General features: G+C 50.7%; 3 protein-coding genes across 6 annotated transcripts; 1 reads left to right on the top strand and 2 right to left on the bottom strand.

Moving 5' to 3' along the window:
• Positions 1-1,012: 1,012 nt before the first annotated feature.
• Positions 1,013-2,279, bottom strand: APOA2 (apolipoprotein A2). Its single transcript, XM_005909209.3, has 4 exons — positions 2,216-2,279; positions 1,988-2,063; positions 1,596-1,728; positions 1,013-1,227 (listed from the first exon to the last, which is right to left on the bottom strand). Exons 2-4 carry the CDS (start codon positions 2,037-2,039, stop codon positions 1,110-1,112), a joined length of 303 nt encoding a protein of 100 aa, XP_005909271.1. The 5' UTR covers positions 2,040-2,063; positions 2,216-2,279; the 3' UTR covers positions 1,013-1,109.
• Positions 2,280-4,809: 2,530 nt separating this feature from the next.
• TOMM40L (translocase of outer mitochondrial membrane 40 like) lies at positions 4,810-15,003 on the top strand. 4 transcript variants are annotated; one of them, XM_070366454.1, is made up of 12 exons: positions 4,810-4,941; positions 5,153-5,402; positions 5,693-5,760; positions 6,058-6,150; positions 6,340-6,537; positions 6,684-6,789; positions 6,979-7,101; positions 7,216-7,292; positions 7,486-7,588; positions 7,726-12,995; positions 13,274-13,681; positions 13,985-15,003. In XM_070366454.1, the coding sequence occupies exons 2-10, from the start codon at positions 5,288-5,290 to the stop codon at positions 7,863-7,865; spliced, it is 1,023 nt and encodes a 340-aa protein (XP_070222555.1). In that variant the 5' UTR covers positions 4,810-4,941; positions 5,153-5,287; the 3' UTR covers positions 7,866-12,995; positions 13,274-13,681; positions 13,985-15,003. The 4 variants fall into 4 exon arrangements, with proteins under 4 accessions (XP_070222555.1, XP_070222547.1, XP_070222560.1 ...); XM_070366446.1 differs by having other exon boundaries at positions 13,274-15,003; XM_070366459.1 differs by having other exon boundaries at positions 13,506-15,003.
• On the bottom strand, positions 8,583-13,282 carry NR1I3 (nuclear receptor subfamily 1 group I member 3). Its single transcript, XM_070366476.1, has 8 exons — positions 12,881-13,282; positions 12,213-12,343; positions 10,905-11,074; positions 10,336-10,475; positions 9,968-10,113; positions 9,756-9,884; positions 9,468-9,588; positions 8,583-8,712 (listed from the first exon to the last, which is right to left on the bottom strand). The coding sequence occupies exons 1-8, from the start codon at positions 12,985-12,987 to the stop codon at positions 8,583-8,585; spliced, it is 1,074 nt and encodes a 357-aa protein (XP_070222577.1). The 5' UTR covers positions 12,988-13,282.
• Positions 15,004-15,448: the final 445 nt, after the last annotated feature.

A 15,448-nucleotide genomic window follows, 5' to 3' on the forward strand; every position in this document is an offset into this window, starting at 1 on the left:
TTGGAGAACTGGCAGGCCTTTAACTGGCTATCACGTCTGCTAGCTCTAGGCTCTAAGATAGCCACGAGAATTTAGGCCAGTTCTATGAACAGCACCCAGATAATGGTAAGGGAGGGGCTTTCCTGGTGGCTCAGACAGTAAAGAATCTGCAGTGCAGGAGATCTGGGTTTGGAGAAGGGAAAGGCTACCCACTCTAGTATTCTTGCCTGGAGAACCCTATGAACAGAGGAGCCTGGTGGGCTACAGTCCATGGGGTCACAAACAGTTGAACATGACTGAGTGATTAACACTTTCACTTTCAATAGTGGGGGAGATACTTGGAATGAGTGTTCTGCAGACAGGGGTCTAAGTGAGAGGTTTTAAATGGAAGGATTAGAGCACCTCTAGGGAAAGCTTCCCTGGTGGCTCAGCTGGTAAAGAATCTGCCTGTAATGCAGAAGACCTTGGTTCAATCCCTGGGTAGAGAAGATCCCCTGGAGAAGAAAATGGCTACCCACTCCAGTATTCTGGCCTGGAGAATTAAAGATTTGCACACGACTGAGGGACTTTCACTTTCTTTTCAGGGGAGAAGCACAGTGTCCCCTGGCTCAGAATGGAGGGGAGGGGCCTTGGGTGACACCTCTGGGCTCATTTGGGGAAGCTTTCTCCTCTTCATAGTGTGGTAGAGGAAATTCTGAGGGGTGCTTTCATTTCCCATGACTCTAGGAGTCTAGGGATTCAGATAATGAATCTTTCGTGCCTTTCAAGGTACCATGTCCAAGGCAAAGTCTCTATGTCGTTCCCAGGCCTGTGAAAAGATTCCTTGAGTTTGGAGAAGAGTCACCAGCACCTCCCAGCCTGTCATTTCCACCACTGGTCTCGTCAACCCTTTCTCCACCCCTTCACACCAAAATCCCTTTCCTGTTAGAAGCAGATTTCTCTTTGTTCTTAGTCCTACTCTTCCCCCGCGACCCTTATTTCTCCTGGATCCCCAAACACAGCAGGCTCACAACTTAACTCCTGCAAAGTTTATTGTAGAAAACAAGGAGTGGGCAGGGAGAGGCACCTCAGGCCTGGCCAGCGGGTGTGCCAGGGGCGAGCGAGGGGTGGGAGGCCCGTATCTGCACACCTCAGCGGGTGGCAGGCTGCTTTTTGGGGTCTATAAAACTGCTCAAGAAGTTAAGCAGGTCAGTCCCAGCCTTCTTGAAGAAGGGCGTCAGTTCCTCCTGCGTCTTCTCAAAGTAGGCCCTGGCAACGTGAGGGGTTAGAAGTGAGGGCGAGGGACGGGTACTGGCCTTCTTGTGGTGGGAGGTGAGACCCGAGGCCCCAAACCCTAGTGCCTGGTCTGTCCTGGCAGACAGACAGGAGGGGAGACAAGCTCTCAACCGGGCAGAGGAACAGACCATAGAGAGAGAAATTCGAAGCCCAGTTCCTGCTGCCCCTCCCTGTTGAAGAGGTCTGAGGGATGTGTAGGATGATAATGGCATTTCCTCTACAATTAAACCTCATCCTCCCTAGCCCCCCACCCCTGAGCTCAGTGCTCTGTGGGATCTCCCAACTTCCCCTCTTGCTCTCCACAGCCCCCTGGTCACTGAACTCCCTTTGCTGAGACTTACTTGGCTTGGGTTTGAAGCTCTGAGCCCTTGGCCTTCTCCACAAGGTCCTTGCCATAGTCCGCCACAGTCTGGAAGTACTGAGAGACCAGGCTCTGCAGATTCGGCTCCTCGGCCTGTCTCCGAACCAGAGCCCCTGTACATACACAGAAACACACACACGCTCTCTCAGTTGAGTCCCCAACAACGAGTCCCACATCTCTGCCAGGATTCAGCCTCAGCTCTCAGCCCTCTCCCTGAACAGGTGTCCAACTCCAGGTCTTTGGATGGGTTTTCTGGGCTTTAGAGAGGGGATGATTTTCCTCTTCAGCTCTCTGGTTGCCAGACCTGGGCATAGCAGCACAGACAGCAGGGCACCTTCTCCTCCTTGGGACCCCTCTTCAGCTCACACCCACCTTCAAGGCCACAGATGGTCAGGAGCAGCACAGTCAATGCAAGCAGCTTCATGGTGTTAACGGCAGGGAAAGTGGCCTGCGAACAGTTGGGGGCAGGGGAGGTCACTGACGCTGCATGGGCTTCCCCCTTCCCCCGCGGCCCGCTCCCTACATGTCCCCTCCAACTTGGCTCCCTTGTTCTGCCTGAAGTCTGTGGACGCGCCCTCGCCTCTCAATCTCTTACTGTACCTGGTCAGGGATGCTGTGTCTGTGTCTGTGTGTGGCCTGGCTGAGGAGGAAGGGGCTATATATCTCTCTGCTTCCCCACTCCACCCCATCAGGTGATAAGGACTTTGGAGGAGTCCAGTGGGGCAGGAACTATGCTGGAGTAAACAAGTTAGAGAAGTGGGGGGAGGAGAGGCCAGCATATAGGAGATGCCTGGTGATGGGGTTGGAGGCAGGGACTTAATGGATGCCAAGGGGATACATTTTAGTCCTATTCAAGATTCATTCCTTTGGGGCCTGGGACCAGTAGTCCTTGGATCTGAATCCTTCAGTAAGCAGGATTTCTAGGGTTTTCTTCTCTTTTTTCCTGGAAAACTTTGATGTATCAGATCTAACGACCTCAGCCCTTGGTATCTTTGTACCATTATGGGTAAATTTCATCTCCCAACCCTACCCCCATTCACTGAAACTTGACAGAGAGGTATTGGGGGACAGAAAAAAGGCGATAAAATCAGGGACAGGGGTGAGGGGAATGCAGGTTAGGAGAATAAGGATTAGGGCCAGAGGCCAGGTGTGATTGACTCTGTACTCTTTTGAGTTAATGTGTAATGAATGAGATGGGGGAGAAAACACTAGAACCAGAATGACCTTCCTGAGTGCAGATCAGCAAGCAAGCCCACCCCCAGTAAAACAAATTCAGAGAGCAGCTGCTGCCCACACCACACCCCCTCCCGCCACCCCACCCCCCCATCATTGGTGTGCTCTGGCAGGATAAAGGTTGAAGGTCTCTGGGCATTCGATTCTCTTATCAGGTCCAGGCAGTGGTCAGCCAATACAAGTCAGCAGGGGCCATAACATCCCTCCAACCAAGGTCCTGGCCCTTGTCCCTGTCCTGATTGTGAGGGAGGACAGAGATGCATTTCCCAGGCCCAAGGCCTTTGGGTGAAATCAGCTAAATAGAGATCACAAGTACTTGTATCTTTCATCCTTTGACCTCTTCCTGAGAGATGGGAGTGGTGATGTGAGCGCTAATAGGGGAGGCGACTAGAGCCTAAGAAATTTTATTCTATCTTCAACTATTCCCCTGTGGAGCACTTAGTGCTTGAAAGGGAGCTCCACTGATTTGTCCCTGGCTTTGGAGTGGAGCGCATTTGAGGGCAGGAGCCTATATTTCTCAGTTTTATTTGCCAACTCTGCCTAGGGAATCTTTTCACTTTCTTTCTTTCCTAGCAAACCAGGGGAGGAAGAATCAACTTCAGAGGTCAGGTGTTTCAGGGACTACTTCTGCTGGAACTCAGGTTGCAGCCCCTGCTCCTCTACCCCAAGCTCTCACATCCATTCCCTTTCTACAGAGAGGACTCTTGGGTGAACTTTAAAAGGTTTGGACCTCCAGGAGGGAGGGTGGGTCCCTTTTCCTACGGAGAGCTGTACCTATGAGTGGAATTCATTTGAGGGTGTATCACTGCAGATGGTGACTGCAGCCATGAAATTAAAAGACGCTTACTCCTTGAAAGGAAAGTTATGACCAACCTAGATAGCATATTCAAAAGCAGAGACATTACTTTGCCAACAAAGGTCTGTCTAGTCAAGGCTATGGTTTTTCCTGTGGTCATATACAGATGTGAGAGTTGGACTGTGAAGAAGGCTGAGCGCCGAAGAATTGATGCTTTTGAACTGTGGTGTTGGAGAAGACTCTTGAGAGTCCCTTGGACTGCAGGGAGATCCAACCAGTCCATTCTAAAGGAGATCAGCCCTGGGATTTCTTTGGAAGGAATGATGCTGAAGCTGAAACTCCAGTACTTTGGCCACCTCATGCGAAGAGTTGACTCATTGGAAAAGACTCTGATGCTGGGAGGGATTGGGGGCAGGAGGAGAAGGGGAGGACAGAGGATGAGATGGCTGGATGGCATCACTGACTCGATGGATGTGAGTCTGAGTGAACTCTGGGAGTTTGTGATGGACAGGGAGGCCTGGCGTGCTGCGATTCATGGGGTCGCAAAGAGTCGGACACGACTGAGCGACTGAACTGAACTGAACTGTGTACTGTGAAGGACTGCGAAGAGGAGTCCCCAGGGGTTCGTATGGGTCTGGGTTGGGGCGGGGCCCCTAGGTGAGATATGAATCAGTGTTCGAAAGAAGTAGTCAGTCTTCCCTGGGCCACCTTTCACAGGCTATATGTCTCCAGGCTACACAGTGGAGGGAACTTCAGTGACTCAGGCCCCAAGATGCTCCCTCTAGTGTCTTGTTAGCTAGAAGGTTTTTCCCGACCTTGGAGAGGCAGGGCAATCTAACGCCATCTATTTGAGTAGATTGCCTGGAGAATCCCAGGGACAGGGGAGCCTGGTGGGCTGCCGTCTATGGGGTCGCACAGAGTCGGACACGACTGAAGCAATTTAGCAGCAGCAGCAAGGACCTAACCAATCAAGTACCGCCTGTCCCTGCAGTGCCGGAGTTGGAGCTCTCTGGAAGTAAGGTCGGCCACTCCTTTGCGTTTTCCTCTCCTATTGGCCAATGCTCGGCAGCCAAGCAGCCTTTTCATTTTTTTTTTTTTTTTTAATCCATTGGGCGGAGCCCAATCAAGGAGGGTTGGGTCTCTGAAATCTTTTTTTCGCCCGGTTCCAAGATGGCGTCCATGACCACGCTGGGGGTGCAGCGTGAAGCCGCAGTTCTGCCATCACTCAAGATGGCTGCCCCCATCAAGATGACCGGGGTGTGCCTGGGGGAAAGGGGCAGCATGATGGTCTGAGAAGGTAAGGGTTATTGCCTCATTGCAAGCCTCGCCATGTGGCCTAGGAATGAAGAGTAGAAAGACTAGGAAGCTGGGTGAAGTCTGTAGTGGAGACTAGGATTAGAGAGTGGGGGAGGTCACAAGGGTGGCAGCGGGATTAAAGATGAAAGGGGAGTGTGCCTGGGGTTCAAGCTCCCCACCGGTGCCTTCTCTCCTTATTTTTCCTGTTCCAGGTCTAGCGTCGGACTATGTGGAAGTTTCTGGGACTGGGGAGCCGGATAATGGGGGGTGGGGCCCGTGGAGGGTAGAGGGAGCAACAGCGTCCTTTCTCAGGCGAACCCCGGCCCCTCCCTGACCTCTCTACTGAAATGGGGAACACACTGGGCCTGGCACCTATGGGGGCTTTGCCCCGCCGGAGCCCCCGTCGAGAGGAACCTCTCCCCAACCCTGGGAGCTTTGATGAGCTGCACCGGCTATGCAAAGGTGAGAAGACACCCAAGGCATTTGAGTGTCTCAAGTTGAAGGGGCAGAGAAGGGCGGGGTCTTGAGTGCTGGGTGTCCAGCGATGGGAGCAGAAAAGGGGAGATCACAGTTGGGGCATGCAGCCTCAGGGAGGATCAGGCGCCCCCATGGAGTGGAGCATTTCCTGTTGCAGGACTTGAGAGGAGGTCAGTTCCTCCAAAGCACTTCTGTGGGATTGAAAGGGGAGACGACTTCGTGGGGTGGGGTTCCTTGTCTGCTTATTCCTTCCCTTCCCCCTCCCCTCCCTTCAGATGTATTCCCAGCACAGATGGAGGGAGTGAAGCTCGTTGTCAACAAGGTTCTGAGCAGCCATTTCCAGGTGCCCCCACTTCTCTGGCCCCTCCTCACTATTCCTCCCTGCCTGTCCCTGGATCTTTTCCTTTCCTTTCGTGCTCCCCCCTTAGCCAGGCTAAATGGGACAAAAGAGGAGGGATATGGGGCCCTTTCGACTTCCTTTGCCTGTGGGACTTGTTGCTTTTAATCTGGCGACCCTCTGTATAAGTTGGAATGTTTGGGTTTCTTAAAAGACCTGCTGGATGGGGAATAGATGAAGGTAGGATGGGGGATTGAAATGGAGCAGGAATGCCGTCTTCTCCATGGATTTCTCTTTCCTCAGGTGGCCCACACTGTGCACATGAGTGCTCTGGGTTTGCCAGGCTATCATCTTCATGCGGCCTATGCAGGGGACTGGCAACTTAGTCCCACTGAGGTGAGGGCTCCACTGACCTGGGTTATCTCCCCCAAAGGCCAGTTGGGACTCAGGTGTAGAGGAGGAAGAAATGTGTTTGTTATGGGGAAGAATGGGCAGGGTATGTCCTCTGCATTTCTTCTGAATGGGAGAAGGTGGGGAAACCTATCTGTGTGATGGGTTGAGAGTTTGTCTTTGTGATTCCACTAGGGGGTGCTGCGTACTGTTAAAGAAATCCTACGTTTGGACTGGGGCCGAGAGGTGCCCCTCTGCTCGGTGTTACTGACTGTGGACACTCTTCAACAGGTGTTCCCCACTGTGGTGGGAGATATGGACAGCGGTGGCAGCCTCAACGCCCAGGTCCTGCTCCTCTTGGCGGAGCGGCTCCGAGCCAAGGCTGTCTTTCAGGTGACCGGGGTTCCCGCCTTCATCCACTGAGGCATTTCCTCTTTCTCCTCCTCGAGTGTTCTGCTCTGGTGGCTGAGGGACAGCAGTAGAGGCAGCAGTGATTGTAAGGAGAGCGGGAGCTTTTACTTCTTGCCCTCCCTATCTAGACGCAGCAGGCCAAGTTCCTGACCTGGCAGTTCGATGGCGAGTATCGGGGAGATGACTACACAGCCACTCTAACCCTAGGAAATCCGGACCTCATTGGGGAATCAGGTGAGGAATGGGTGCAGGGTTCTTTTGGTCTTGGCCACCCACCTGCCCATGTTGACTATGCCTCTGCATGTCTGTACAGTTCAGGGATTAGAGAAAAAACTTTGGGGGCAGGCTGGGGTGGGAGCCATTGGGAATGAGAGAGCAGGCCTATCTCTATGACTGACTCCAGGTCTCCCCACTCCCCTGCAGTGATCGTGGTCGCTCACTTCCTGCAGAGCCTCACTCATCGACTGGTGCTGGGAGGAGAGCTAGTTTATCACCGGCGGCCGGGCGAAGAGGGGGCCATCCTGACACTGGCTGGGAAGTACTCGGGTATGGGGTGAGGAAGAATAGTGAGGGGGAGGGCAATTCTGGCCTTGGCTGGAGATGCTGGCCTGTGTTCTACTGCAGTAACGCTCTTTGTCTCTTGTACTTTGGTTTTCACAGCTGTACACTGGGTAGCTACGTTGAATGTGGGATCAGGTGGGGCCCATGCAAGTTATTACCACAGGGCGAATGAACAGGTGAGTCTACTGACCCCATGCCCTTCCCCCAGCAGGCCCCTGCGGACCCCTGCAGGCGCTGCTGACCTGCTGATTTTCCTGCCCACACTACGTATACATTTCACGCGTGCCTTCATTCTGCCGGTCCCCTGTCAGGACTCCTCTTGTCTTCACTGAGACAGATCCGTCTCCCATCATCGCCCTCCATTCTCAGGTTCAGGTTGGAGTGGAGTTTGAAGCAAACACAAGGCTACAAGACACAACCTTCTCCTTTGGTTACCACCTGACTCTGCCCCAGGCCAACATGGTATTTAGAGGTGAGAACTGTTCAGATGATATTCTGAGGTGCTGAGGGATTGGGGCAGGCAGTGGGAGGGAAGTGTTACCTTGAATCCGCTGACCCCTTTCTCCAAGCCCTGTTAAATAGCATAGTGTGTATTCTCTTCCCCATCAGGCTTGGTGGATAGTAACTGGTGTGTGGGTGCTGTACTGGAGAAGAAGATGCCCCCCCTGCCTGTCACCCTCGCCCTCGGAGCCTTCCTTAATCACTGGCGCAACAGATTCCACTGTGGCTTTAGCATCACTGTGGGCTGAGGTCATCCCAGAGCCAGCCCACACAACAGCTGGAGCCTCTGAGTTAGGTGTCCTGGGGCCAGAGCCCTCTCCAGAGCCCACCTTGCTGGGTGACCTCTGGGTCCCAGGAGCAGAGTGGGGACAGGACCACAACCTCCTCAGAACTGGAGCTGCCACGGGGCAGCTGCTGAGGCAGTGGTTGAGTCTCCCACCTCTGCCATCAGTCCAGTATCATCTTCCCATGCTATTATGGCTCTGGACTAGAGGAGAAGAATTAAGGGGTATGTCTGGCTGAATTTTCTCTCCTCACTACCACCTCCTTTATTTCTCTGTGGATTAAAGCTCCTAGCCTCTTTCTTTTCAGAGCAGAAAAATCTGCATGGGATTCACTCCCCATCCTGTGTTCCATCCCAGAGTTTCCCAAACTGGGAAAAGAAGGGCTGAAGGGCTCAATCTTTGACCTCAGAAAGTGGGGCCCACCTGTTCCCGGAAGGAGCTTCTTTACCTCTTAGCTCTGAGGCTTCCTCCTTCCGCATCTTCTGTGCTTCCAGAAAACAACTTTGTCCCCACAGCCACCCCTCACTCTCCCTATTACTGCATGAAGAGGCAGTTACTGCTTTAATCTTTCTTTGCAACCAATGGGCTCCCTGTTTACTGTCTCCAACCTCTGGCCCCAGGATTCTCCCCTTTCCAGTCCAACGTGTCCAGGTGGGGCTGGGGAAGGAGGTAGATTGGGCCTCAGCTGCAGATCTCCTGGAGCAGTGGCATCATGGTGGACAGTCCCTGGATGTTCTGGATTTGGTACCAAAATGCATCGTGAATACTTCGGAGATCAGCCAACAGGCCCAGCAGCTTTGCATATAGAAACCTTTGTGGTCACCAGGGAAAGAGGAGAGAAATAAGGCAGCTAAGAGTCTTGTCCTGAGGCCCTGACCCCCTGAATTGCCTCTCAGTGAAGCTAGGTCTGAACACCAAGTTCCAAAGGGGCCTCTGTGTGACACTGACTTCTCTCACCATGCTGTTTGTCTTGAACCCAGAGCCCAAAGGGCCAAGTGACAGATCTTCAGCTGTGTGGATCTGGCCTTGTAGAGCAGATTCTAGAAGGTGGGTGTGTTCTATGGTATTATAACCCTCTTCTGATCAAACTGGCACATTGAGAAATAAGCAAAATAGAAGTGGAGTGTGCCCCAGAGCCTGGTTAGCTCATGGACTGTGGAACCAGGGACTGGCTTTGGCCATGAAACTGAATGACCATAACTTCAAGGGGAACGAAAAAGTAAAGGAATTGGACCAATGGAGAGGAGAGGAAGGGCCAAGAGAGTGAACAAGACTCTTGATAGGATGGCTTTAGTCTGGAGAAGTTGGCTTGGTGAGGTGATGGATGTCATCAATCTCAGGAATGCTATTACACAGAGCCTGTGAGCTACCACTTTGCATCTCTGCTGAATAAAAAGATCTGGAAAAAGTGAGATGAAACAGCAGTAGGAGCAATTTGAATGCCGAAACTCTGTGAAATGGGAGGGAAGGACTAGATCCCCAGGGGCCCTGGTAAAAGTACTCATCCTGAGTTTAGTTCACGCTAACTCCTTTGGTACAGCCTCCACGTGCCCAGTCCCACCATACCGGTCCCGGGGTCGTGGCTGCTGGCCTTGGATGTAGTTCTGCAGAGTCAGCGCCATCTCCTCTTGCAACTGATCGATCTCCTCCCTGCAGGTTATTCCAGGCCGGTCTATAACATAGGGAGTGAGGAAGGATAAGATGGGAGGTTGTGGGTGGCCTGGAGAGCCAAGACTGGGATAGACCCACTCGACAGGTTTGAAGACTACAAGGCCTGGATGGATGGATTGAGGGAGCTGGGAGTTTGGGCAGAGGTGGTAGAATGAAAGCTTCTGGGCTTTGGAGGATGCTCACCAGGAGAGAAGAGGGCCATTGCAGCCATGAGCACATACTCAGGCTCCTGGAGCTGTAGTCGGCGCAGTGTCCTATGGAAGCCAAAGAGGAACTCCAAAAACTCTTCCTGGAACCCCGCTGTGGGAGATACTAGGCTTAGGAGCCTGTGGGTCACCTTGCCACATACCCTACCAAAGGGATGCATGCCCTCTGCTGCCCGAGCACCATCTCACCTTGTGCTGCATCTTCTATGGTGTAGCGAAGAGGCCCACAGAGGAAGTTTTGTGTTTGGAGACAGAAAGTGGTGTTAAGTGCAATATGACAGATTTCTATAGCTGCTCCCTTGAGAAGGGAGATCTGGTCCTCCATGGGCAAGGACCTGTGAGGAGCAGGAGACCTGCACGTTAGGCTGAACTTCAGAGAGGGAGAGGAACCCCCAGTTCTTACTGAGATGCTTAAAAGCCAAGCTGAGAATTCAAGATCCGCTACTGGAAAGGGCTGAGGGATGGGTTAGTTTGGTTAGTGACTTTTTTTTGATGGAGTGGGATTATAATTTACTGGAGCAATTTCTTCCTGAAAGGCACGGGAAGGGGTCACGTACCTAAAGAGGGGCAGATCCTTGGTGAACTTGATGATTTGCTGTACCATGAAAGTGATGACATCTGCAAAATGCATGAGCAGGGGCAGTACAGGGGCCAGGGTGGGCAAGCGCTGGTGATGGGTGAACAGATGAGCTGGTGGCTGCAGAGATCAGAGCCTGAGTGAGAGCCCCAGTCCTAGGGGTCTCTTTTAGGTTTCTCTAGTTTTATCTGATGGCTCAAACGGTAAAGAATCTGCCTGCAATACGGGAGACCCAGGTTCAGTCCCTGTGTTGGGAAGATTCTCTGGAGGAGGAAATGGCAACCGACTCCGATATTCTTGCCTGGGAAATCCCATGGACAGAGAAGCCTGGTGGGCTACAGTCCATGGGGTCACAAAGAGTGAGACATGACTAAGCGACTAACCCAACAGTTTTATCTTGGAAGGATTCCAGGCTGAGAAGTCTGCCTTGGCTGGGGTTCTGGAGAAGTTCTGTCCTCTATCAGGGCATGGCACACAGTCCCCTCCCTCGGGCCAGCCTCCTTGGACACCCTTTTGTCTTATTTCATCTTGAATCCTATAAATGCTCACCCTGAACTGCACAAACTGGTCAAACATGGTGCCCACATGGCGAGCGTGGGCCCCCAGGAGTGTCCGGACTAGCTCTTTCTGCTCCTTACTCAGCTGCATCGATGCTTGCTGTGCCCGTCGCTGGGACTGTCTTGCTCGCCGCAATGCCAGGGCTTCTGCCGATAGGATCACTGTGCCCGGGGAAGGGATGTGACAAAGCTATTGAGACCAGCAGAGAGCACTTCTCTCTGCCAGCCCCTGGCTTGGGACCCTTGGACACTCTGCACAGTGGACACAAGGAGGGAGGAGAGTTCCTGACATTTCCTTGGGCTCGACTGGAGTCCCAGAGGCTCCAGGTGGTAGGGGATTCCTGTAACATTTGCTCCGACCCATGGGACACTGTGGCAGAAAACAGCACTGTGGGAGGGAAAGGAAGGATGGACAATAAAGTGGGGAAAGTATTAGGAGATGTTCGGCTTCTGGGGGAATATTGAAGAGGGAGGGCTTGTGATACCAAAAACATCACCTTATGTTGCAGTAGCTTTATAATTTCAAAGCTTCTGAGGTTAGGTCTCAGTGAATGAAATAATCCTATGGGTAGAGAGGGCAGGTGTGATTTCCATGTTTTTCAGAAACAGAGAGAGGCTGACATTCTAGTTCCAGGGCCAAGGTCACGAAATACTTATGTGATGTAGATTGGATTCAAGATTTTTTGACTTCTACAGTTTCTTTTCTACTACTCCATGATGAAAAGTAATGTGATGTCACAAAGAAAATAAGGGTCTGGTGAATACTGACTCTCCAGTTTTCAGCTGAGTGTACTTAGGCAAGCTGGTTTCTGTTAGTTTAAGTTTATTACAAGTTACATTGTCTTTTGGGGGCTGAACCTAATTACTTGGCACTGAGTTGAGTAGTTACTAAGTAACAGGCACTATACTTGAGAGATAAAGGAGAAAAAGCAAGCCATAAGAATACCTAGGAAAAGAGCATTCCAGATAGAGGGAATGGCAAGTGCAAGTGTAAGTTACGTAAGTCCCCAGGAGAGCGTACTTTGGTGTGTTTGAGAATGGCATTGCCATCAGTGTGGCTGGGATGGATTGAGCAAGGGGAAAGAGTAGGAAAAATATGAGAGGTGGATGGCAGACATGGGACTGTGAGACCATGGACCATAAGAGAGATGAGGAGCCCTTGGAGATCTTAAGTGACATTGTCTGACTTGTTTCAAAAAGCTTACTCTGCCTTCCAGGTGGAGAATAATGCTGTGGGAACAAGGGCAAAGCATGGTCAGGGGAGGACACTGGATTCTTGGGATGGTAGGGGGCAACTCACTGTCCTTCTTCATGCCAGCATCCAAGCACTTCTGCAGCCTGCAGGCAGGGCAGTGGCGCCTCTGGGCCTTGTTGACCTCACAGCTTCCAGCGAAGGGGCACGTGAGACTGGTGCTTTTGTTGACTGTTCGCCTGTGGAGACAGACGTTGTGAGGGGCTACAGTGATACGGTCCCAAAAGAATCTATGGTGGGGATTCCCTGGTGGTCCAGGGGTTAGCACTTGGTGCTTTCACTGCCAAGGGCCCGGGTTCAATCCCTGGTTGGGGAACTAAAATCCTGAATCTATGGGGACATGGGCTAATCTGAGCTGTGTCCAGAAGTCCCTAGGGGTAGGGAGGACACAGTACATCTCAAGCATTGCCATGGGGCACAGAATCAGTCAGGAGTCTATACTTTCTATAAACTGGGCTAGTTTGGTGCTTTGCAGGTAGTGAGTACACTTGACTCAGGGGCTGTGTCCAGAGGACACACTCTCTGCCTCCCTTTGTTCTTTTGCCACATGTTTATACAGTGTTGAGGTTGCCAGCGTGTCACATGCTAGCTATAGGATGGTTAGGTTCCAAGATGCAAGAGTGCTGTAGCCGGGCAAGCCCTAGCATGTGCCAAGGCTTAAAGGCTGTCTGGCAGGCAGTTTGGGAGGTTGTTTGTGTTGAGGAGGAGGTTCTCACCTGAAGAAACCCTTGCAGCCCTCACAAGTCAGGGCATGGAAGTGGTAGCCTGTAGCCCGGTCCCCACACACTGCGCAGTTCCTCGGCTCGTCTTCCCCACTGGCCATGGCTTCAGGTATTGGGGTGGCTGTCGCAGGCCCCTGAATTTGGGAGGGGTTAGCAGTCAGCTCTGGACCCCCCTTGACATTCGACCCCCTTCTGCAGAGCTTCTCCCCAAACCTACCCTGGGCCTGACCCCCTGCACTATCTGCACTTCATTGCTTTTAATCTCTGCCCACCGAGAGATTTCCTACCTGCTCCTCTTACACAGCATGTAGCCTGCAGGCCACAGAATCTGGTGTTGGGTTCTTCTCCCCAGACTCCCCCTCTGACCTGCTTTCCGCTTGATTTCAGGAGCTGTTTAGAGTGAGGGATTATGGCCCTCAGTACCTGGAAAACAAGGAACGTCTGCTGTGTGTAGCCTCTGTTCTCAGCGATTACCTGGATGGGGCACAGACTCTGGACCCAGGGCAAAGACTTGGGTGGGAGGTTTTCCCGGCATGCCCATGGTGCTGGCTGCTGGCACATGGGGAGGGACCCTGGCAGGAGGGGACCTCATGACTCATTAGAAACTGCTCCTTATCAGATCCATAGGGACTTTCCCGACTGCCGAGTTTCATGGTAGATCTGCAGCCTCCTCTGTATTTGGATTCTGGGACAAGCTGAGAGGATGAAGGGAGAATGGGAGACAACAAGCTTTTTCACATGTGGTGTGTCCACAGTAAAAGAATAGGCATAACAATTGTACACTGCTCCTCTAAGGTGAGTTCTTCAAAAGAGACTGGGGCCTAATTAAGAGCTTATGTATAAAGAGCTAGAAGAGGCACCACTTCCGAAGCAGGGAGGGCTGAGAATTAAATCAGAGTGGCTTCTAGAATGTTAGAGGTATTTGGGATTGATCTGGGGACTTGTGCACCAGAGATGGCTTCATGGGAGTGTGCCTATGAAGTCACACAGGCTCTGTGCTCAGAGGGATCTTGGGCTTGTTTTAATGCTCTGCTATTTCTACTGGCTTGAAATTCTTAATGATGTTTGAAAAAGGGGCTCTGCGTTTTTGTTTTTCAGTGGGCCCTGCAAATTATGTACCTGGTCCTGTATGGAGCCAAGATGAAGGACTTCTAAGTAATAAGTTTAAGAATCAGAAGTAGGAGCCTTCACTATGGTTGTCTAGTGCTCCATAAATACTGAAGAATATTTTTGCAAGTATAAAAAGTGTGCATGTGTTCAGATGGTCAAGAGGTACTTGAAAAGATGTTCAACATCATTAATTATTAGAGAAATGCAAATCAAAACTACAGTGAGATATCACCTCATACCAGTCAGAATGGCCATCATCAAAAATTTACAAGCAATAAATGCTGGAGAGGGTGTGGAAAAAAGGGAACACTCCTACACTGTTGGTGGGAATGCAAATTGGTGAGGTCACTATGGAGAACAGTAAGGAGATTTCTTTAAAAACTAAAAATAGAGCTACCATATGACACTGCAATCCCACTCCTGGGCGTATGTCCAGAGAAAACTGTGGTTTGAAAGGATACATGCACCCCAGTGTGCATTGTAATGCTGTTTACAATAGCCAAGGCATAAGCAATCTAAATGTCCATTGACGGATGAGTGGATGAAGATGTGGTACATATATACAATGGAATATTACTCAACCATTGTAAAGAATGAAGTAATGCCATTTGCAGCGACATGGATGGACCTGAAGATCATCATACTGAGTAAAGTAAGTCAGACAAAGACAAATTCATATGTTATTGCCTATATGCAGAACCTAAAAAAATGATACAACTGAACTTATTGACAAAACAGACTCACAGACATAGAAAACAAATTTATGGTTACCAAAGGGGAAAAGAAAGGTGGGTGGGAAATATAAATGAGGAGTTTGGGATTGACATATACACATGACTATTTCTAAAATAGATAACCAATAAGGACCTACAGTATAGCACAGAGAAATCTGCTCAATATTCTGTAATAATATAAAGAGGAAAAGAATTTGAAAAAGATTGACATATGTATAACTGAATCACTTTGCTGTACACCTGAAACCAATACAATATTGTAAATCAACTACTGTGGCTGTTGTTGTTTAGTTGGTGACTCATGTCTGACGTTTTGCGACCCCATGGAGTGTAACCCACCAGACTCCTCTGTCCATGGGATTTCCCAGGCAAGAGTACTGGAGTGGGTTGCCATTTCCCTTTCCAGGGGATCTTCTTAACACAGGGATCTAACGTCTCCTGCATTGGCAGGAGGATTCTTTACCACTGAACCACCAGGGAAACCAGAATCAACCACAGTTGATTAAAAATAGCAAATAAAAAAGTAAAAATTCTGAAAAGAATAAGTGTGTATATAACACTCTCTCCGAAATTTATGAATGGAAAAAAAATAATTTCCAAAGCTATTTGGATGTGTTGGAGATGGGTAACATGTTGGGTAAATCTATGCTGGATAAATCTGATCATGCAAACACTGCAATAAGGTACAAATCTCAATCTTTCACCTTGAAAGTTCGAT

Source organism: Bos mutus, chromosome 3 (genome assembly GCF_027580195.1).
Source record: "Bos mutus isolate GX-2022 chromosome 3, NWIPB_WYAK_1.1, whole genome shotgun sequence".
In the NCBI taxonomy this organism is placed as follows: domain Eukaryota; kingdom Metazoa; phylum Chordata; class Mammalia; order Artiodactyla; family Bovidae; genus Bos; species Bos mutus.